The following is a 22,875-nucleotide window of genomic DNA, read 5'->3' on the forward strand; positions in this document are numbered from 1 at the left end:
AGAAGCTCTGTTGTGTACTTTCTATAAAACAAATGCCCTGCTGGAACAGCTACATGAGAAGACGAATTTGATGGCTGATTCAATTAGAAATTTTGAACAGGCAGTGGGAAATTTTGAACAGACAGCGGGAAAATATGTGGAGCCCACCCAGGAATTAAATCAGGAGTGCGCCTTGACAGAACAGGCCCAACAGGAATATGAGCTTTCGGATTTGACAAATGAACTTGGAAAAAGCCAGATTTGGAAAGAAAAAGTTTGGTTTGGTTTGGAAATGGGGGGTTGGATAGACCCTCCTATGCAGGGATGTTTGGACTTTTCAAGTCTGGCAATGGGCCGTGAGATGTTTGGGATTGTGGGGGCTCTCAATTTTGGAGGGTTTTTGAAACATGTTTTTAAATACCACATGGAATTTAGTGTCGATTATGGAAAAGGGGCTGATCTGTCGAGAAGGGTCAAAAATATTGCTAAGCTGGAGTTCCCACGAGTGAAACGAGCAGGAGACAAGGGAAAATACAGTTACAAATATGAAGAAGAGCTGCGGAAGGGACATGGAAGAGACTTAAGGGCCTCGGATATAAGGTTACCAGGTTAATGCGCCAGATCGATGGGATAGTAAGGACTGACAAAACCCGGGACCAGGAGGAAGGGACGCTGGATGAAGATTGGATTTATTTTTATTCCTTTTTTTTTTTTCATTACTAGGACTGTTTTATAAAATTGATGAATGTTAGAAAAATGTTGGAATGAAATTATTTGGCTTTAGTAAAAATGTTTAAAGAATTATGTAAGAATGTTATGGTTATGAGAAGTTGGTAAAAATAAGATTTAAGCTTTAAGTTCCAAGGTTTTTTATAGCAAGATAAGATTAAAATAGTTTAAGGTAATGTAACGACAGAATATTATGAAATATGGAAAGGATTTGCTGTGACAATTAACAACCAAGACACAAGGAAGGGGAGGAGGAGGAGGTCAAGGAAAGAGGGTAATGACAGCTGAGGAGTTGAGAATAATGGATTTGTTTTTAAATGTTTTTAAATTTTTGTGGTGTATTTTTGTTTTTTTCTCTCTTATTTTGAATTTGTATTTGTATGGTTGGAAGTGGCTTGTTTCTCTCTTTTTCTACTTTGTTTTCTTTTGTAACTTAAAAAAAAATTCTTTCAATAAATATCATTTTTTTTTAAAAAAAAGAAATGTTTAGTTGATTCATTGGTTAAATTGACTGACTTTAAAACATTTTTACCAAGTAAATTAGTTGGACAGCAAATTTAATACAAGTAACTTATAAAAACTGCAAATAGCAAGAACCATTTTAGGAGTCAGTTTTAATTATTACATATGCAAAAGGAATGTCATCTAAGAGGTCCTCCTCAGAGAAAGTTCTCCATTCCACCTCCTTAGGCTGCAGAGTGCCATATGGAGAATCTCAAGGTCCCTGCTAGAGGTTGACAGTAAACTCTCCATAGAGAGTTTTTTCGGCAGTTTCCCCATAGTAAACACAACATATGCTCTAGCTCTTATGCAACAGCCTTAATGTAGACACCCCAGTAGCACGTATTTATTGGATTTATTCAGTATGTTTATTATTATTATTTCTTGCATCTATATTCAATTTTTACTGCTGCAGATCCCTGCTTTAAAATTCTCAAGCATAAATACAGTTTGGCAGCTCCTGGGCTGTTGGGAGGAGGCTGGGACAAGGGAAGGCAAATATCTCCCTCATTCTTCCCAGCCCTGATCCAGCTCCTGGGCTGCTGGATGGAGACTGGGGCATGAGGAGGTGCTGGTGACCCCCCTCAATATTGGGGGGGGTGCCCTGAGACCATGTCAAATATGCTTTTCACATATCTGCTGTTAAATGGCAGCAATAGAGGAGTGTGACCAGGACTGTGATATGCAGGGAAGGGAAATTTAATTCTTTCCCCACAACAGATTCCCAATGAAAATAGCTCCTCAGGCTTTTATTGGCACCCAACAGCTCACCTGTATAAATTGGGGGTGGGGGGGAACCACTTTTTAAAAATCCCCACCAAAATACACAACATGAGATTCCATATCACTTTTTATCTGGTTTGGTCCTAAATCATCCAAAAGAAAACTACCGGGACTAAAAAGAAAAAGAAAAAGCTAAATAAATTAATCTGTCATTAAACTTGCATGCATAAAATGCAAATGCTCTTCACATTCATACATTTGCAAAATGAGTGAAGAGACAAAAAATAAAAGTGAAAACAAATGGATTACAGAATCCTTCCTGATACATTGTTAAAACTTTGGTGTATTTCCAGAAGTTAGGTTTCTCAGTTGAGAACATGAAGAGCAATACGAAAGACCCGCATAAAGACTAACTGAATTAGGAAAGGAGGACGGAAATCTGCAATTACCACAAAATGCACTCACACCCATCACAAAGGACTAGTGTCCTTTTTGCAAGCTAAAGGCTAAAGTTCATGGGCCCAGTTCACAGATTAGCGTGACTGGAATGATATACTTGTCAATAAGGTATGTGCCCCAGAACACCCATTGAGCTTTGATTCAGGTGCACACTCTGCAGAAGCCACAGAACACACAGCAGAAAGAACATAACATGGTCTACAATGCTTAAGGGACTGGGCTTCAAAAACATACACAGTCCCCCTGCCCTTTTGTATAGCCTTAGGACCTGGCCATCTATCCATTTTGGTGATTTCTATATTCACTGTGAAACTTGATGTAAATTCCCTGTGTCTCCCCCCCCCCCATTTTTTTTACTTCAGGGTTCATGTCTTTTAAAAAATAGACCTGCTTGCAGATTGTTCAGTTTATAGTACTTAAATACTACTTTTTTTATTGGTAATTGCAGTACAGATTATGTGGTGGAAAAAATCCATCCACTTTTTAAGGCATAAAACCAAGTTCCTGTCTGTTGTGCGGATGTTAGAAATCCCCATGGCACTTGACAAAGAAGAGTGGGAGTATTAACTCTCCAAAATCCCTGGCTAAGTACCCAGGAATATATTCTCTTTTGTTTAAACTCCCAACACAGGAGACAAAATTAGTTTGAAAGGCTGACTGCAAAGAGGCAGTTTATGAAATCACAGTAAATAAAAGGCCATTGTCTATGAGGAAGCAATACAAAAACATAATATCCTCATTTATTTTGTCATTCTTATGAACAACAATACATTTTGATTAGTTCAGCCAAACGATTAAGCTTGAACTGCAAGGAAGGTCACTGTGTGAGAGATGATCCATCATTTACATATTATCTATCTAAAAAATACTTCTGTCTTGTAGTACATCTGTGAATATTTAACCTTGGTTGGCAATTTGGAATATCTGCAATGTACGCTAACTAACAAGCTTATTTGCAGGAGTGGTTTGTAAGTGTGAGAGATAAATTCTTTTATTGAGCAGTCGGTTCCTTCTGTTTATAACTTCTGATGTAGAAACCTCTAAATCTAAGCATGTCTCCTCAGGATGCACAATTCTACCCCTTTGAAGTTTACAGCACCTCTCCAATGTATCAGTTACCTCAGATGACACAGGGCTGACAGATAACAAGAACCTGAGCTACTGTGCCTAACAGAATTGATAGACGTTCTCACTGGAGTTAAGGGAGTGGGGGTGAGCTTTTGTGTGCACAGATTGTTAAGACAAACACAAAATGCTGATGCCAAGAAAGGCCACCCTACAGAGCTGTGGATGGATGTTATTATTTTTAAGAAGGATCCCTCTGATGATATAACAGGGTTGACCCTGTTAGTGAGGGCTTCATAAATCTTTCTCAACTGAAGGTTCCTGGCCGTGCAGGTTGGAGGGCGGACAAAAGAATCAAAAGAGCCAGGATGTGAAGTCTCTGTACTGTTCATGTTAGGCTTGCCTGTGGGACTCTGCAATAATATAACAATAGCCAAGATTGCAAGGCACAGCTTCAGTTCAGTGCATCCTTTCAACTGCTTCTAATAACAGTTTTAATTTTAGATTCCTGGTGCTATTGTGCACTAAAGCCTTAAAATTGGTACTGTCAGATGCCTTATATGCATCTCTTTTAATAATAAGCTCTAATAACATGGCTGTTTAGCATAGAATCATATGTAGATCTTGAGGGGCTCTCTATAAAGGGAGGCCTTTATTATTGTGTGTTGATATGATTCTGTGAATTACACCATCTATGTTTCATACTGTAATCAGTTGCTAGATCAACTTTGTACTTTATGCAATCCTAAGGAAGTCAAAGGAAGTTAAGTGTATGCCCATAATTACAGCTCAGAACTAATCTAAATGCTTTACTCAATGGAAAACATTGTCTCCACCAATTCATAAGGGGTTTAAAAACACAGTTATCAGCTGTAATGAAAAACTTTTTTTTGCATTGGTACATGCTAGTCTTGGGAAAGGGCATATGAATAGTGCATACATTCATGCAAACAAATGATCCTGTGATTCCATATTTATAAGGAAATGTATGCTGTTAGACGGGTGGAATATATTATCAAGTAAGATGGTATCAGTCAAGATACCGTATTATCTAAATGTGGGATAAACAAAAGTAATATGAATAATAATCTTCTCTTGACCAAGTACCAATTTTATTTATGATTTATTATTTTTAAAATACGTTTTGATCTACAGATACTGTCTAGAATGTAGCTGTCGGGGGGAGATTCAATGTAGCCCCCCCACTTTTGCCAAGCACATGTTTAACAGAAGCATCAGGGAATCTGCAAGAAATCTCAAAATCCGATGCACTGTATATACAACTGTAATACATATTCTGATTATTTTATGATACTTAGCTTCTCTTCAAAGAATACAGGTGGTGGGACACCAGACACAAAATAGTGCTTGTTTTATTGGTTAGCAGATAACAATTCAAGAGTCAGTATTTCCTAGACTACATGTTGCAATCCTTCTGGGATTGCAGAAAAAGAAGAATGGGATAAAAAGAAGAAAATGGAGGATGCGAAACTAGGAGGAATCAGTGACCCAGGACTAGTGCAGGCATAATGTTGCCCAATCTAATTCTGATAAGGGAATCAGAAGCACTGTTTAGGTTCATCTGCACCTTCTCTCTTCCTTCCCCTCCTCTTGAATTTCCCCCTCTCTTTTCTTTCAGTGGTGCAGAATCATATTTGAATCAGCGTTTTGCCTAAAATGTAATTAGCTCAAAGCATAGTTTGGAGACACAATGCTCATTCACTAGCAATAGATGAACAACACTTTTCTACGTGGCCCAGAATAGCAAACTGAGACACCTTTTAATTTGAGTTAGGATGATATATCCCTTCAATCCCATGGGAGAGATGGTTGACTACAAAGGGACCAGGACAAAGGGAGCAAACAGGCCACTTTGTACAATTGCAAGTGCTCATGCCTTTAACCATTAAAATAGCTGAATAGCGCCACATTTTAAAGAGCTGGAAACTCCCCGTTTCAACAAAAAGCTTTCTACAGACCTATCCTTAAAACAATTTAGAGGGGGACATGAAAATTCAACCCGTAGGATTTTTAAGCTTCTTCAGTGCTATACCAAGTTTTTTTTCTATTTATTTATATTTATTTAACAGAAATTGGATACTGCTAAGTTGTAAAAAAAACTCTAAGTGGTTTATAAACATAATTCAATTTTAAATAGCACCATTCCATCTATTCCTTGCTCCTCGTCATTTACAGCCTTAATCAGCTGCTGTTTTGGCACTAATTTTTAAAATCCCCTCCTCCTCCTTGCTGACTATGCAATTCCAGTCAATCAGGGTTACCATACCCAGCATGACATCACTAAATCACTTAACCATAGCAACACAGGCAGATGCCTTGTACTTAATTGGACCACTGGTCCATCTAGCTGAGTTCTGACTGGCAGTGGCACTCCATGATTTCAAACAGGGGTCTCTCCCAGCCCTACCTGAAGATACCAGGGATTGAATCTGGGACCTTCTGCAGACAGAACAGATGACTCTGCAACTGAGCTAAGGCTCTCCCCAGACCTGGCTATACCTGATGTCACAAAATCAATACAGACTGAGGGCAAGAAACAGAGTCCTTAATCTGCAACGGCAAACACCTTCATCCTATTCATAGCCACCCCATGAAATTAACCAAAAGGGGACGCTTTTTTAAAGAGTCTGTTGTTTTGTTTCTGTTTTTTAAAAAGCACCCTCCATTTCACCTCAACGCTATTTTCCACCTTCTGGATGTATCCAGGCTACAGCATATGTGGCTCTCTAGGAGTTGAGAAGCTTCATATGAGTTTACACTGCTGAATAATTTACATAGGGTAAAAGGTAAAAGTAAAGGACCCCGACAGTTAACTCCAGTCGCGAATGACTCTGGAGTTGCAGCGCTCATCTTGCTTTACTGGCCAAGGGAGCCGACGTTTGTCCGCAGAGTTTTTCTGGGCTATGTGGCCAGCACGACTAAGCCGCTTCTGGCAAAACCAGAGCAATGCACGGGAATGCCAGTTACCTTCCCGCTGGAGCGGTACCTATTTATCTACTTGCACTTTGACGTGCTTTCAAACTGCTAGGTTGGCAGGAGCTGGGACTGAACAACGGGAGCTCACCCTGTTGTGGGGATTTGAACTGCTGGCCTTCCAATTGGCAAGCCCAAGGCTCAGTGGTTTACACCACAACGCCACCTGCGTCTCATTTACATAGGGTGGTATTCAACTATTACTTAGAGTAGACCTACTGAAATTAATGGGCCTAAATTAGTCATGCTCAATCATTTCAATGGGTCTATTACGAGTATGGCTAACTTTGGATACAAACCATTACTTTTTAATATTACTTTCAATAATTTGATTGAAATGTAACCAAACAATTAAGGGGGGCTGAATTGGTGTGGACAGGTGAAAAGTCAAGGTTTCCAGCTTTGGACATAAATAACCTGAAACATGAGAATAGACCCTAGGAAGCCTGGGAAAAGATGGCACACCTATTTCCTAATGCTGGAAAGGCACTTCTCGAAGCCAAGTCTCCCATGAACTGAAATCAATGCACAGAGAAGTGTTAAATTAATTTTGACAGATGCAGCCACCATTTTAAAGCTGTGCCTCCATGCTGCAAGGATTTCTTATTTGGAACTGTTGTAGGTTTAGTTATAAAAAAATGCACACTTTTATATTTTAAAAAAGTGAGACAAACTTTCATCAAGTCTACAGAGATAAAAAGGTTGTGTGTGTTTACAACTTCCTGTCAGGAGACACAGGTATACCATTGTCTTCCAAAATGTAACATTATCCATCTGGCCAGCAAACATCTGGATATTTATCTTAGCTCATCATTTCCTCCTGCAAGTCCAGAAATTGTCAGTTATTTCAGCTGAGATTTAGCCCAAGGGAGAAAAGAAAAAGTTACATCCTTATTTGCCCAGGTTTTATAAACTGAACTTTACCTTTTTCCCTGGGATGCCAGTAAGTATAAATATAAGTAGTCTGAAGTCTTCTTATTGTGGTTTAACGTGATGCATTTAAACTACAAGGGCCATACAACCGACACATTTGATTTTATTATGTAACTAAGTTTTAAAGTTCAGCACAGACAATTCAGATACTAATACAACTTTTTAAAATAAATGTTACATTATTTTAAGTCAGGCTAAAATTATCTCCTCCCTCAAACACACATTCTGGGGTCCACCATTTCCCTGTAAAGCACAACTTTAGCAAAGTGAATTTTCCAAATGTTCTGGTGGGGGAAGATTAAATGGCCAATAATTTCTTTTAGTTAAAAACAAAGCAGAACCAAAAAATACCAAGTGGGAGGCTGACTTTGCCACCACTTGAAACAGCAGCCATGGTGCCCTCTTAGTTTGAGTGATTTTCTCCAAACTGTTTGATTATAAAATCACAGAATTATAGAACTATAAGAGTGGGAGACATGGGTGGCGCTGTGGTGTAAACCACTGAGCCTTGGGCTTGCCAATCGGAAGGTCAGTAGTTCAAATCCCTGCAACAGGGTCAGCTCCTGTTGTTTGGTCCCAGCTCCTGCCAACCTAGGAGGTCAAAAGCACGTCAAAGTGCAAGTAGATAAATAGGTACTGCTCCGGCAGGAAGGTAAACAGTGTTTCCGTGTGTTGCTCTGGTTTCGGTGTTCCATTGTCCGCAGACAGTTTTTCCAGATCATGTGGCCAGCATGACTAAGCTACTTCTGGCACATGACCCGGAAGCTGTACGCCGGCTCCCTCAGCCAGTAAAGCGAGATGAGCACTGTAACCCCAGTCATTCACAACCGGAGTTAACTGTCAGGGGTCCTTTACCTTTTTAGAGTTGGGAGGGACCATGAGGGTCATCTAGTCCAACGCTCTGCAATGCAAGAATCTTCTGCCCAACATGGAGCTCCTCATGTAGATTCCTAGTTTGGAAGAGTCACTCTTATCACAACTTGCCAGACATAATGGCGGATTGAGGTTTGATCAAACCAGAAAGTATTCTATTAAGCTTAGTGCATAATAGGAGGGAAGGGGGCGTGTCAACACGTAAGTATAGTGCTTGTTGCGTGTCAAGGTCCCCAAGACACCCCCACCCCAATAACACACACTTCACACAGAATTTTTGTTTAAGGTTTTTGGCATAATTTTGGCCACAACTTTATTAACATACATGGATGTGAGTGGTTGCTTAGGCATTGATTAGGACTATCTGTCCCCCCGTCTGGGGACAGAAGTGACTTCCAGATTCCAGCAAAAGTCAGTGAGGGGAAACAATGTTGGGGAGAACTGGAGCTGCGCCACAGGCCCTCAGCTTCTCCCTGCATGCTCCCAGGGGCTTACGCGGCCCGAACCCAATTCCAGCTGTTTGGACGAAAGGATGGCAAGCCCCTGAATTCCTTTAACGGAATTCCCTTGCATCAGCAGCATTGGAGGGGCAGGCACAGGCAATCCTTACCCCTCCTCCAAACAATTTTAACCAATGCCTAACCTCAACCTCACAAGTTGTGACGATTTGCTATGCAGTAGGCAAAAACCAAATGGCACCAGCCAATCAGCCAAAGGGACAAAATTCCTACCGGGCCCCTGCCCCAACGGCAGATGACCCCATGACAGGCATAGCAAGGTCAACGCACAAGGCCCAAATTAAGGGAGGGAGGGCGGGTGATCTGGTGCATGCAGCAAAAGAGAAAGCAGATCGCTGCGAGCACTGTTTGAAAAACCTCTGTTCCCACCCCCAATCTGGTAACATCAAAATTACTCCAGCAACTCAGGCTACCAATCCCTGCCAGAGCTATACCATCCCAAACTACCTGGCAACAGAGGGGTGTCTTGGCTGGCCCCCACCGCAACACATGCTCTCTTTTAATGAGAAGACGCTTTCCCAATCTTTCAAACTATGGTTTAAATTTCTGAATGTTAGAGGATCAGAAAATGTGACCTACGAATACAGCCTAACAAATCAGGAGGCTTACAGGTTGGGAAATTCAGATATAGCCAAATAAAAGTTGACTTTTAACAGCATCACATATGGGTTAGAATTTTTCCACAGTAATGTTGCAAAAGTTTATTTGCTCACAGGCAACTATGGGAAGATTAGTTTGTCTAATTCATACGGTGAAACATGACAATAGGCCTTAGACCAATTCTGAAAACACCAGAATGGGTCTATTCATTCCACTGACTATTTTTAAAAGTGAAGAGTGCAGAGGAATAAATCTGTTTTATCCATTTTTGTGTTTGCATCACCTAGAAAACACTCCAGTATCCTGGGGAAAGCACTGCCATTCTTGAACTAAAAAGCATTTTGGCACCTTTAAAATGAAAATAAAAACCTTTAGCCACTGGGAAAAGACATCACATACTGTATTTGTAATTAACCAAGCAAAATATATGTAAAACAAACAAGGTAACTACAGTAGATGAGAAACCTTATACTGTCACCTTCTACAGAAAGCTTTCCCACCTTTTTTAAAAGCCTCAGAATTAGTAATGTTAAAATACAGTCATACCTCGGGATAAATGTGCTTCAAGTTAAGTATTTTCGGGTTGTGCTCCGCGGTGACCCGAAGTAACGGAGTGTGTTACTTCCAGGTTTCGCGCGCGCATATGTGCAGACGGACAAAATGATGTCACGCGCATGCACGGAAGCGGCAAAACATGGCCTGCTCATGCGCAGACGCAGGTTGCGTTCACTTCAGGATGTGAATGGGGCTCCGGAACAGATCCTGTTCGCATCCTGAGGTACCGCTGTAGTTGGGTCTGCTAAAATTTGAAAAGCCATCTATTAAAAGTTTCCCAATGGCTCACATGTTCAAAGGCACTTTCTAATACATTTTTGAAGTCTCTTTTCTGGTTGTTGTTTTTTAAGCTGAAAGCAAATTACAAAAAAAAAGTTACTAATAATATATGTTTAGTGTAACATTAATTTTAGTTTACATTGCTCCTCTTCAAGAGCCTCACACGGAATGGCTTGTCATTAAAGAGGCAGGGAGGCATTGCGCTCCTGAGTCCTTTGAAAGTTTGCAAAACACAAGTAGCCATTACTGTATCTTGCCAATCCCACATGGTACCGGATGCCCCAAACTGACTAGTAACCTCCTTTTCACTGCTGTTTTTCCACTTCGCTTGCTAGTTTAATCACTAGCAAGACAATGGTCCTCTACCTATACAACTGCCCAAAATAGAGCACTTCTAGAGAACAGAACTAGATAGTTTCCTCAGCCATAGTGTAAAGATGTTCCCTTGACAATTCTCTATTCTGTGTGGCTATTATGGCACGAGATTCTTGTACCTTGCTGAATTGGCACCCATCCAGTGTAGTAGTGAGCAGGCTGTTTCAGAATGAACCATGCATGCATCCTGTCACCACACAGTTGTGTGCTTCTTTCCCTGACAGGACCTAATCTCTTTTCTCCCCACAGGTGGGAAAGCAGCTGGGGGGAGGATTTTCAGCAGACTAATGGCAGGAAGGATAGGAGTTAAAACAACCCCCCTACTGTTCTCCCCGCTCTTGATCACAGCCTCCTCCAAAGCTGCTTTGCATTAAAGAAACAAATCATCTGGGGAAAGAATCATGCAACCGAGTGTCACATGTAGTTTGAACCTTAAAAATACTATTGCCTGCAATGAAATGGTCTAATTATAATTTAAAAATAAGAGTTCAACAGTGTTCTCTTAAAGGGCAATTGTTCTCCCCCCCCAAACAGAAGTGAACAGATTTTCTTTTCCTCTCTATCAATGCAAATTTGGTGGATAGGATTAGGTGCTCAGGATGAGATGTATTATAATAGCTTTTCATAATGGAAATCATGGACATCTTAGTGCTGCCAATACAGTTAATGTTGTTGTTGATGAAAAATATTCCCCATCTCTCTCACACCCACACAAAGAATTTGGCTACCCCTTATGATGAATATTCCCTCCCCTTAGCATTGTCTCATCTCCCATGCACTTCCTCATCTCCCACCCACCCCTCTCTCTAAATGAAGTCTGGAGTTCCTCCCCATAGGATTGCTGTATGTCCGATTGCCTCCTTCCTCTGCTGCTTAATTCAAAAACCCTCCCAGCATTGTTCTAGCCCGATTCTGACCCCATTCCTTTTTCCATCACAAGTGTTCTCATCAGCGGCAGGAGCCACCCCACCCTTCCACTCAGTTCAACAGCCCATCATAATTTCCTACCTGTCCTTATAGTTTTTAAGTCTGCAGCAATGTTTTCCACATATCTGAGGATTTAGGAATGTTTCCCCTTTGAACAGAAATCTCTATTTCCTATCATTTGAAGGAAATGCAAAAGTTCACGCTAATCCCAAAAGGGGTCCCCTACTAATTTTAGGCATGTTGGCCTAAAATTATTAAATAATTTATACCTTCTTTCTCAAACCAATGTTTTGGAACAGCTTACATTTAAAGAAACAAATTAATCAATGCTGGAAATCAAACAACACAATAGAAATGCACAGAGGTATTAAAAAACAAGGTAAAAAAGCAAATATTTTTTCAAAAAAATAGAAGTTTCAAAGCACCTGTATAAGAAAGGGAAGAAAGGGCATTTGTTAGATCTTCATGGGAAGAGAATTTCATAACTGTGATGTCACCAAGGAGAAGACCCCATTTCTGATAACTACCAATCAGATCTTTGTGAATGGATGAGCCAGAGAGCAAATCTTAAAGTACATGTAAGTTCATATGTTCCACCTCACCCCAGGCCATTTTGGACTTTAAAGGTGACTGCTAGTATTTAAAATACAAACATATATAACAGCAAATTAAATGTTTATACGACCATTCAGTTTTAGCCCCTACCTTTCATGCTTCAGGAAGGCTGACAATCTTTTTCATTTTTAAATTAATTTCATGTGTGTATATATATGTTCATTCATCTTTGCCTTGCTAATTAAAGAGAGTAAAATATTTAACTTCAAATTTGTTCGAAAGACTGGTGGCGGTAAGGGGAAGAGATTTCTTGACAACAGCATGGGTACCAGGCAATCAGAAGCATACTGGGTACCCCAGCTTCCTAACTCAAGAAAAAAAATAAACCTTCAAATTGAACACACTCACAAAAAGGCCACACTGCTCTCAGTTTTCCAGTGAAAAGTTTCAAAAATGTATTGGCGTTTCCCTAAGAGTGAAGTCAGATGCAATCTTCTGAGAGCAGCATCAACTGAGAAAACAAGTAAAAAATATACAAGAAATCAAAAAACAAAACAAGTCTTACCATGAGCCATACGGTGGAACCAGTAGTAACCAAAATCTACTCCAAGGAATGTCAAATACCATGTCCACGGTGAGTCCCATGGCAGTTCCAGAAGTCTGTAGTTGTCCCACACATAGATGTATATTGCCAGCTCAGTGGTTATAAACAAAGTTCTGAAATTTGGAAGGCATAGTTCAGAAGAAAATTTCTGAGTTCAACATGCAGCCCAATTCTGTGCACATTTATTCAGAAGAAATTTACTCAAAAGCTAGATGAATATGGCTTACTCCATATTAGGAGATTGTTGCTTGACTCCATGCCTTTCAGAATCCATCAAGGGTCCATTCAGTCTTGTGTGCTATTTAACATCATATGAAACTATTGGACACAGTCATATAGGGACTTGGAGGGTGATGTTATCAGTATGCCTATGATACGTAGCTCTCTCTTTCCATTCCGTCAGAATAAGAAAAGGCTGTGTTGGACAAGTATGTGGAGGCAGTGACAAATGAGACATATAAAGCTCTAAATGGCTTGGGACCCAAGTACCTAAAAGATTCCTCTCAACCATTTCAAACTCCACAATCAACAAGTGAGGCCTTTTGGGCAGTGCTGCCACCTGCATCACTTTTTCAGGGATAGTTCCCCATTTGTGGAATGCCCTCCCTATTGAGTTGTAGGTCTCCATCATTATTAATGCTCAGGAGGAATTTGAAAACATTCCAGTATTTGGTGGCTGAAGAATACTGCTCCTCCCTGAGATCATTTGATGGAGTACTTTTTAAACTGTACTTGTTTTTAGAATGTTTTAACTGAATAAGAATGTTTTTGTTTTTAACTTGAGGATCTGTTTTCCACCCAGGGCTCCTTCAGGAGGAAACGCAGGATATAAATTCAGTAAATAAATAAATGTTGTAGAAAAACAGTGAAAGAACACTTGCTGAAGCAATAAACACAAATTCATAAGGAATGCAAAAAAAGTGAAGATAAATTATTCAAAATCAAATCAACAGGGCCCTATGAAACTGAATCTACAGAAGCAGTGGCCCAATGAGCAGAGGCAACATTAAAGAGTCAAAAAATGACAAACAAGACAAATAAGTGCAGTTAGCATATTAGATTGCTGCTATTGTGGTGCTGGAGTCTTAAACTGACCCAAAATTACCTGTAAGGCTCTGCGCACCTGATTCCTCTAGCTACAAACAATCACTATGATCAAAGTGTGTTAACACTAAACTATTATTTGGGAAATGCATTGGCAATGTTTCCTGGTTACAATTCCAAAAGCCAAAAAGAATTCAGAAAGAGTATGAGAGGACCCTCTTTCACCTCTGGCTGTCATAGTCCACCTGTGCCTCACTCATAGCCCTCCAACAGCTGTCCTGATTTTCCACTCAAGATATCTGTTTAACTTCACTTTGGCAGTTGATGGACCGAGAATTTCCATGCAACTTTCAATGGTAGGTGAACCTGCCATTTTCTAAGGCAAAACACCTGGAAGATGTTTAATTTTCATAAGAGTCCTGTTCTTCAGATATTGTTAAAGATGATTTTATATGACCAACCATATTTTTACAATTTATAGCATGCGGCATTTGCAAGTCTTAGCTTAAATTCTTAATCATACAGACAACTGGCAAGAAGAGAACCAATGCTAGTCTAAAGGGAACAAAAAAAAAAAAAAAAGTATTCTCAACATCATTTCACTGCCCAGGAAATGAAAAAAAAGGGGGGGATCCAGCAACACAATGTTATCATTTATTGGCCACTATCCAGTGAATAGTTACATGGACTTAAGCCCTACTGAATCAAAAGGGCTTAAGAGTGCCTGACTCTGTGTTGGATTGTGGCCACTGGATACTGTTTTCTCACTTTGGCCTTGTTAATAAAAGAAATGTAATGCTTTTGCAGCATATCCAGAAATATGAACAGATACGTTTCCTCCATTTTTATGAACTTTCATTTTGCCCTTGAGTCCTTTTTTCCATGGGTTGTAGCCAGAGTGTAAAATTCAGACTAACTGCAAAGAAATGATTTTGTTTTCGTTTTAAAAGTCACGCAAGTAAATTCTGCATATTTTTCATTCATCGTTGGATTACCAAAAAATGAAACATAATAGCTAGAATTGTAAGAATAATTGATTGTATCACAAAAAGCATCAGCAGTTACTTATGTCTTTTTGTATAATATTTTATGAAAGTCATCAACCTAGCAGTTATTTAATGCTTACTCTTTTTTTCCCCCAAAACAAAAAACCTTCCACTCCCCCCTTCAATGAGGGTTTCAAGAAAAAAATGGAGGTTAATTAAGCTGATTACTTACCTGAAACTAAACTCTTTTACGTAAATGGCACTTGCTCCAAGAAAGATGATTATAATCAGAAGCTCTGACAAATTTTCATTGCAAAATAGTAGGAAAATTCACTAACATTCCAACTTGGCTTTAATTTCTACCTATTTTGGAGTAATGTTGCCTTATATGCAATTCTGCAAAAGGTTAGATAAATAATGTGTGAAAAATCCATAAATTGCTGTCTATTTTTGTGGAATAAAGGAAAGGGAGCTACTAGGAAACATTGGATCTTCAAAGACTAAAATCCAGAAGATATGACACAAATAAAATATGAGATAGGAAATCTGCTTATAACAAGGGTCGCCAACCTTTTTGGATTAAGTGTGCACATTGTGAATCTTGTGTCTGCTGTGGGGCACAAAATGGCTGCCATGGGGAGCATGGAATAACACAAAATTAGAAAGACAGCCAGCCTTTACCACCTTATGCTTACCATGAGCAGCTATGTATGTTCTGCTGGTTCTGATTATGAAGCAAAATCTCGCTCTTGCTCTTGCTCTCTCTCTCTCTCACACACACACAAACAAACAAACAAACGCAAAAACAAACACACTGTTCTTGTCTAATAACAACAGGGAGCATTCCTCAGCGCAAGGGAAATATTTATTTAATAAAATGTATACAGCACCTGATTGTAAAAAAAAAAACAAAAACCTCAATGTGGTTTACAAAGATACAAGCTGGCCACACCACGCATATTTCACAGAAATTGCTGAGAAGTCACCCGCACACACCGTAACTAAGTCTACAGACTTACTTTAAAATTGAAATTTACATTTCTCAATGGGAAAACGACTAGAAAAAGTAAAACAACAAGATTTCCTAATGTTTTCTCTATGAAAAAGGAGGGAAAAGCAGCAGCCTTTGGAAACCTCAGGTTGAAAAAGGAAAAGAGCTTGCCTGCAATCTGAAATCCCCTTTTTATTTTTTGGACAGTTGCCAGCTCTCGAGCTGACAACCAATTTATTACTCTGTCAACCAACTTATTAGAGTTGACACAAATCGAGTTGAAATATGCTTGACATGCTAGAGTCAAGGCTTTTTCTCCCTTTTCACACTCCAATACAAAGCCAAACTTTCCGCAAGGTGGCGGAAAGGGGAAGGAAGGAGTGGGAGTTCTATTCCCTGACTTCGCTCAGGAAGGCAAATATGATCCACTTCTACCCTCAATATGCAAAACTGGCTATGAAGCAACCTTAGGCTAAGAGCAATTCACAAAAATGGCAGAGTTTTGAATATTATTAGCAGAGCCTAGTAAACGCTTGCTTATTGTTATTTTAAATCTGTGCTGTTTCCGTTAAAAATAAAGAAAAGCTCCAACCAACACAAAAATATGTATCATTGTTTTCAATGGTAAGTGTATAAAGAATTGCAGCCCTTATAGGTTAAATGACTTTCAGCTATTTAAAAAATGAATATGAAACAGCTGCATAATTTTAAAGGTTATCAACAAAGGAAGATGTAGAATCACACATAATAAAAATTCCAATAGGAATTTCCCCTCTTTTTGTAGTCAATACAGTGTGGAGAGTTATATTAAGTTGACAGGATTAACTATATCTTGTTCTGGAAATCTTCATTGCAGGCATGGCTAAAAAGAAACAATATTAAGTGTACAGCCTAAATACAAAAGAATATTGGCAAACCAACTGAAAAGTATTTTCTGATACTTCATTGCAGGCTGCAATCCTTTATTTTTCCATGGAAGTTCATTCCTTTCAAATAAATAAGGTGAGTTTAGGATCTGAATACAAGAAAATATATACATAAACACATCACATTTACCAAAATGTTATTGTGAACATTTACTTGTAGTTCTTAATTTCATGGGGGGAAATGAACCAATATAAGAAATAATGCATGAACTGTAGGTGATATTCATATCTAGCATATATATACCGGTAGTTATTTCCAGAGAAATGAGTATTGTTTTGCTTGGTTCACTGAAAACTTTTCAAGATTTTAGGCAAGTTTTATTTGTAATTTATTTTTTAGTGTCAAGGTTTTCAGAACCATCTACTTACAGAAGGGAACAGCTCCCTTGAGTTCAGCGAGACTTATTCCCAAGAAATGAGCTTTAATGTCTCAATCCCGTTTCCATTTCTAAAGTGATTTTTAAAAAGTTTAAAGCTTTACATTTACATGAATTTTAAATGTCTCTTAAATTATCCTTAAGCAATTTACTATCCTTGTTTTTGATCAATTCTTACTTGGAAGCAAGTCCCACTGTGTGCAATAGACCTTACTTACTAAAAGTTTTTAGGATTGAAGCCGCAATATTCTTCCTCCTTTTGAGAGAATTTAAAAGTTGCATTACATACTTAAATTTTAAATCCCTGGCTTCAAATTTCTTCACAGCAACTAAAAAGGTATTCTTATTATATGCCTGAAGATCTGTTCCAACTACAGGTTTGATGTATTGCAAGTCACCATTTTAATACTAATCACATGCTTTCCAAGGAAGTGGGAAACTTTCTCCTGTTAGCCGAGAAGATGAAAATTAGTCCCTAGGAGAGGATATCATCAATAGTGCGTTAATCTAACCCTCAGCTGTTAATGATTTACACTACTATTTCCCCAGATACAGTGAGCTCTGCTGAAATATTATTTTAACAGTTTCTGTCAAACTTCCTTACTATGTATTTGTTGGGGGGGAAAGGCTGCCTGAAGCTCTAATGGAAGGAACTTACTATTTTTTGTTTGCTTGCTTTTTAGGATAAAAAATGACAAAGGAATGTTTTAATTTTTAATCCTGTTAGCTTTTCCCCTCTGCTATTCATAACTCATCTAGAACAATGGATAATGTTTGGTCAACTGTTTAATAAAGGGATGGGGAACTTCTGGTCCTCCAGATGTTGCTGGGCTACAACTACCATGATCCCTAACCATTGGCCATGCTGGCTGGGGCTGAAGGAAGCTGGAGTCCAAGAACAACTGCAGGGCCATAGGTTCCATGCACCAAACTATGACTTGCGCTTACCAAGCACAAATCAATTTGTTGGTTCAGATGTAAAGTCGACTATGAACTAAAGTAGTAGTACCTAATTTTAACGAAGCAGCATGTGGAACGTGCGCAGAGGAAGGCAACCAAGATGATCAAGCCTTAGGAGGGAATGGTTGAGGGAGGTGGGTGTGTTAACATTGCTGTATTTTAATATTTTGTTGAAAGCCACCCAGAGTGGCTGGGGAAGCCCAGCCAGATGGGCAGGGTATAAATAATAAATTATTATTATTATTATTAACCTGGAAAAGAGGAGGCTGAGTAGAGAAATGATAGTCATCTTCAAATGTTTAAAGAGTTGTCACACATGTAAGGGACAACAAGCTTGTTTCCTTCTGCTCTGGAGACTAGGAACCAAACCAATGGATTCAAGTTACAAGAAAGGAGATTCTAACTAACCATCAGGACTTTCTGACAATAAGATCTGTTTGACAATGGAATGGATTCCTTCAGAAAGCTTTCAGCACTGATGGACTATGCAGAACTGGCAAAATTGACACATAAGCTACGGGACAAGGATAACTGTGACTTTAAGGATGAATGGGAACCTTTCACAAAGTATTTGAAGACGCAACAAAGCGAACTGGACTCCTTGGCAGGTTTTGAATGAACATCCACATTTTTTTTTTTATTGATAATAATTAGCTAAACAGTTGGAGGATCTATACAACTCTGTAACATGCAGAAAATAGCATTATTGGAGAAACCAAAGACTGGAACTGAGGGAAGTCGGGGGGTGGGGTGGGGGTGGGGGGTTTTGTGGGGGGAGGGGAGGGAAAATGGGGGGGGGAATAAGGATATGTTTTTGGAAAATATGTTTTGTTATAACTTTGAATAAAAAAAATTTAAAGAAAGAAAGAAAGAAAGAAAGAAAGAAAGAAAGAAAGCTTTCAGCACATGCCAGAACTGCATTACTGTTGGTGCATGCTTTATTTCTAGAGCGAGACCATTCCAGAAGTCAATACCATCACAGAGAAATCCCTCTTCATCATTAATGCCAGATGGATGTCTGCAGGCTGTGCTCCAACAGGAGGCCTCTGTGGATGAACTTAGTGACTGGACAGATATGTGTTGGAGAAGGTGTTTGCTCAGATAACCCAGGCCCTAGTTATTTAGGGTCTTTTAAGTTAATATCTAAACCTTAAACTAGGGTCAGTTGCAAATCTGGACACTGGTGTAGTTCTGTTAACAATGGTGTTACATGGCCATGGCCAGACACATCACTCAGCAACCCAGCAGCTTCAAATATTAAGGGAAGCCCCACATAGACTATTACAGTAATATAGTCTCGAGGATACCAATGCATGGTTCATTGTAGCCAAAGTTGATAAAAAGCAGTCCTCACCTTTGCAACCACAGGAGCTTCCAGCAACAATGATGGATCCCCCATGGCAGCCATTTTGTGTTATGCTATGTCCTCCACGATAGCCATGTTGTGACTGGCACTCACAGCACTTTCTCAAAATTCAAAATGTGCCCAATGGTCCAAAAAGGTTATCAACCCCTGATTTAGTCTAGTCTATTTAGTCGTTTACAAATACTTTCAGATGCAGATGTGGAAAACCAGTTCCTGCAAAACTACATATTGTATTAACAGCTGCATGCCTCAGTGGCCTAGTTTGTATGTTACATTAACCCATAATAAAATAATGGTTTAATGTGCTCACTGCTTAAGCAGTAGGTGCTTCGCTCCTTCCACACTCCTGGTGCTGCTGCACTGCCAAGAAGCAAACCATGGTCTGGCTTAACATTACATTCAAACCCAGGCTCATTGTTGCTGTATGAGCAGTAGCCAAGGTCTGTTCTTAGCTTACAACGAGGGGAGAATAAACCACAAGCCTAGCTTTGGAGGTAACACCAACTGTTTCCCTGCAGTGCAGTGGCAGCAGGAGGAGAAGCTAAATGCCTTCAATTTCACACTGCACTTTCACAACCAACCCAACCTACTAGCTTTTCTGTGTTAGTGAAAGCTAGTATTTGCCATAGGGGATTATTTTCCCCTAAACATGAATCAGCCAAACCACGCAACTGAGAGGACTCACTCTGGAAGTCGAGACAGGATCCCTGCAGAGAAAGATGCTATGGTGTCATTGACCCGAGCTGATGATCCCTCCTGAGCCCACTTAACAATAAACTCTAGGAAAATCAGGGTAAGGAACCATGGAGTTGCCTAAAATGAAAAAGAAACACAAAAACAAGATAGTCAACAATAAAAGACGACAGAGTGCTTATTTTCTAGTAAAGATTTATACTTGAAAACACATTATTTTCGCTATCATCTCATCTGCATATTGCAGTTTTGCAAGAATATTGCTGTTGGTTGATTTTTTAATTTTGTATTACATAAAAAACTCAGTAACAATGTACCGTATTTATTTTCAGTACAGACAATCCACACATATAGCTGAGTCATCAAGAGACAGGAGATCAAGTGAAGTGTCTGAAGGTGTGAAACCAATCCTAACTTGAACATGACATTTATGAAGAAAATTGTATTTTAAAAACATATGAGCTTTCAAGAAAATATAGGTATTGTGTTCTTCTGACCGATCCATGAAATTAGAATATATATATAAAAAAACTTGTATGAAAAATGCCATTTAGCACGGTGAAAGGGAAAATAAACTGAAAATTGCCTTCTGGGAAATTTCTCCATTGTTACATTGAGTAAGTCTGCCCTTGCTTCTGTTTTACACTGTTAAAAACTCTTCTGCAGCAAAAGACTTTATCAGTGTATTGTTTCTGAATCAACTGTATTTAGAGCTGGTAGTTCATCGGTACCGCAGTTATTCCACACTGCAAGCTATATTGATGAGGCTGAGTAGACTCAGGGATCTAATTTTCCATAAAAGTTCATAGCAGATGTAGAATTTATGTTCCCAGATCCAAATCTCATTCTAGCACTTTTCACATGTGCGGGTGAGGAGAGGAGGATCACACATGATGCTATTACTCCCAACCGCCACACACTCAATACAATGTGTGTGTAGATCTTACAATTCATATATATCACATTTTCTAGTGACCAAGAACCCTGGAAAAGCAGGTTTGAATTTACAAATAGGCCATTAATCCAGCTCACCCACTGTAGCAGCAGCTTTCCAAGATCTCAGACAGGGAACTTTCCCAAGCCTTTACCCTTTAAGATTTTGTGTTCTCCTCCCATCACAGAGAAACTGAATCCCCATTGCAGAATGCCATTCCAGAACTAGGACTGGGATAGATAAATGATATAGTGAGATGAGAGAGCAAGCTAATAGTCTGATCCTATGGGTGGGCTAGTCCTATTGAACTAACTTTTATTTAGAGCAGACCCACTGAAATTAATGGTCATGACTTAGGCCCATTAATTTCAGTGGGTCTACTCCAAGTAAAGATTAACTGAATACAAATAATTGAATTCAATGAGACTTGCCCAGGTATGTGTGCTTATTGTGGGAGCCTGGGTGCTCCACTTTACTCAGGCTTTTGACACTTGAGATATAAATATTTTAGGACCTACCTTATTTCTGTGCTTGTAAGTTGTTTTAAAGTATTTTTAATGTTGTGTTTTAATTGTAGCCCCTCCTGGGACCTTGGGGTAAAGGCCAGGTAAACAGTAATAGATACTTTCCCCCAATCATTCACCCAACACTTGGTATTAAAATGCCAGTCCATATTTGTTTCCCCTTTTTATTTGGGCTTCCTCAGAATTTCCTGTATCATTCTTATTGAAACCTGGTGCCAACCAGCTCCCTGCAACGTTAAGCTCCAATTCATTTCAGGCCACAGTCAGGGCCAGGAACACAGGAAGCTGCCTTAGGCCCAGTCAGAACAGTGGGCTGCCTAGCATGGGCGAAGCTATTGAAAAGCATTGAAAGTATTCAATCAACTGAGGTTTTCCCCCAACCAACCAACGCATGCCCCCCCCCCCCCGTACTGGGAGGGGGGTATTTTTTTTACCTGTAATTTCCCCACAAAACGTCATCAACTTTAGAGGGTGACCCGACTGTCTTCCCCAACAAAAATCCTGACTACCCCCATGCTTCCCTGGTCCAATGTTTCGGACATGGGAGTCTCTCCCAGTCCCTACCTGCAGATGCTGAGGACTGAACCTGGGGCCTTTTTACATGCAAAGTGTGTACCATAGGCAGGGGGGCCAACTTGAATAAAATACTGGGGGGAGGCAGGTAATCCCCACCCTGAAAAATATATAAGAACCATATGAACAGCAATGCCAAGAACTTTTTTCCAGTGGTCGCCATTTTTTCTGGTGGGCGCCATTGTCATTCTAAGGGAACAAGGGCCCAGTCTTATTCAACATCTTTATCAACGACTTGGATGATGGACTCAAGGGCATCCTGATCAAATTTGCAGATGACACCAAACTGGGAGGGGTGGCTAACACCCCAGAGGACAGGATCACACTTCAAAATGACCTTGACAGATTAGAGAACTGGGCCAAAACAAACAAGATGAATTTTAACAGGGAGAAACGTAAAGTATTGCACTTGGGCAAAAAAAATGAGATGCACAAATACAAGATGGGTGACACCTGGCTTGAGAGCAGTACATGTGAAAAGGATCTAGGAGTCTTGGTTGACCACAAACTTGACATGAGCCAACAGTGTGACGCGGCAGCTAAAAAAGCCAATGCAATTCTGGGCTGCATCAGTAGGAGTATAGCATCTAGATCAAGGGAAGTAATAGTGCCACTGTATTCTGCTCTGGTCAGACCTCACCTGGAGTACTGTGTCCAGTTCTGGGCACCACAGTTCAAGAAGGACACTGACAAACTGGAACGTGTCCAGAGGAGGGCAACCAAAATGGTCAAAGGCCTGGAAACGATGCCTTATGAGGAACGGCTAAGGGAGCTGGGCATGTTTAGCCTGGAGAAGAGGAGGTTAAGGGGTGATATGATAGCCATGTTCAAA

At 39.8% G+C, this 22,875-nt stretch overlaps 1 protein-coding gene across 2 annotated transcripts in view; it reads right to left on the reverse strand.

Annotated features, from left to right (window-relative positions):
• The window catches only part of AGMO (alkylglycerol monooxygenase), a 136,071-nt gene that overhangs the window by 110,408 nt on the left and 2,788 nt on the right, over nt 1-22,875 (reverse strand). For both annotated transcript variants that reach the window (XM_080974961.1, XM_080974962.1), the window contains exons 2-3: nt 20,005-20,132; nt 12,631-12,782 (exon numbers count right to left, since the gene is read on the reverse strand). In XM_080974961.1, coding sequence (XP_080831087.1) covers nt 12,631-12,782; nt 20,005-20,132 — 280 coding nt within the window. The remainder of the gene's footprint in view (nt 1-12,630; nt 12,783-20,004; nt 20,133-22,875) is intronic.

This window comes from Podarcis pityusensis (assembly GCF_964106645.2).
Source record: "Podarcis pityusensis genome assembly, chromosome: 12".
NCBI lineage: Eukaryota > Metazoa > Chordata > Lepidosauria > Squamata > Lacertidae > Podarcis > Podarcis pityusensis.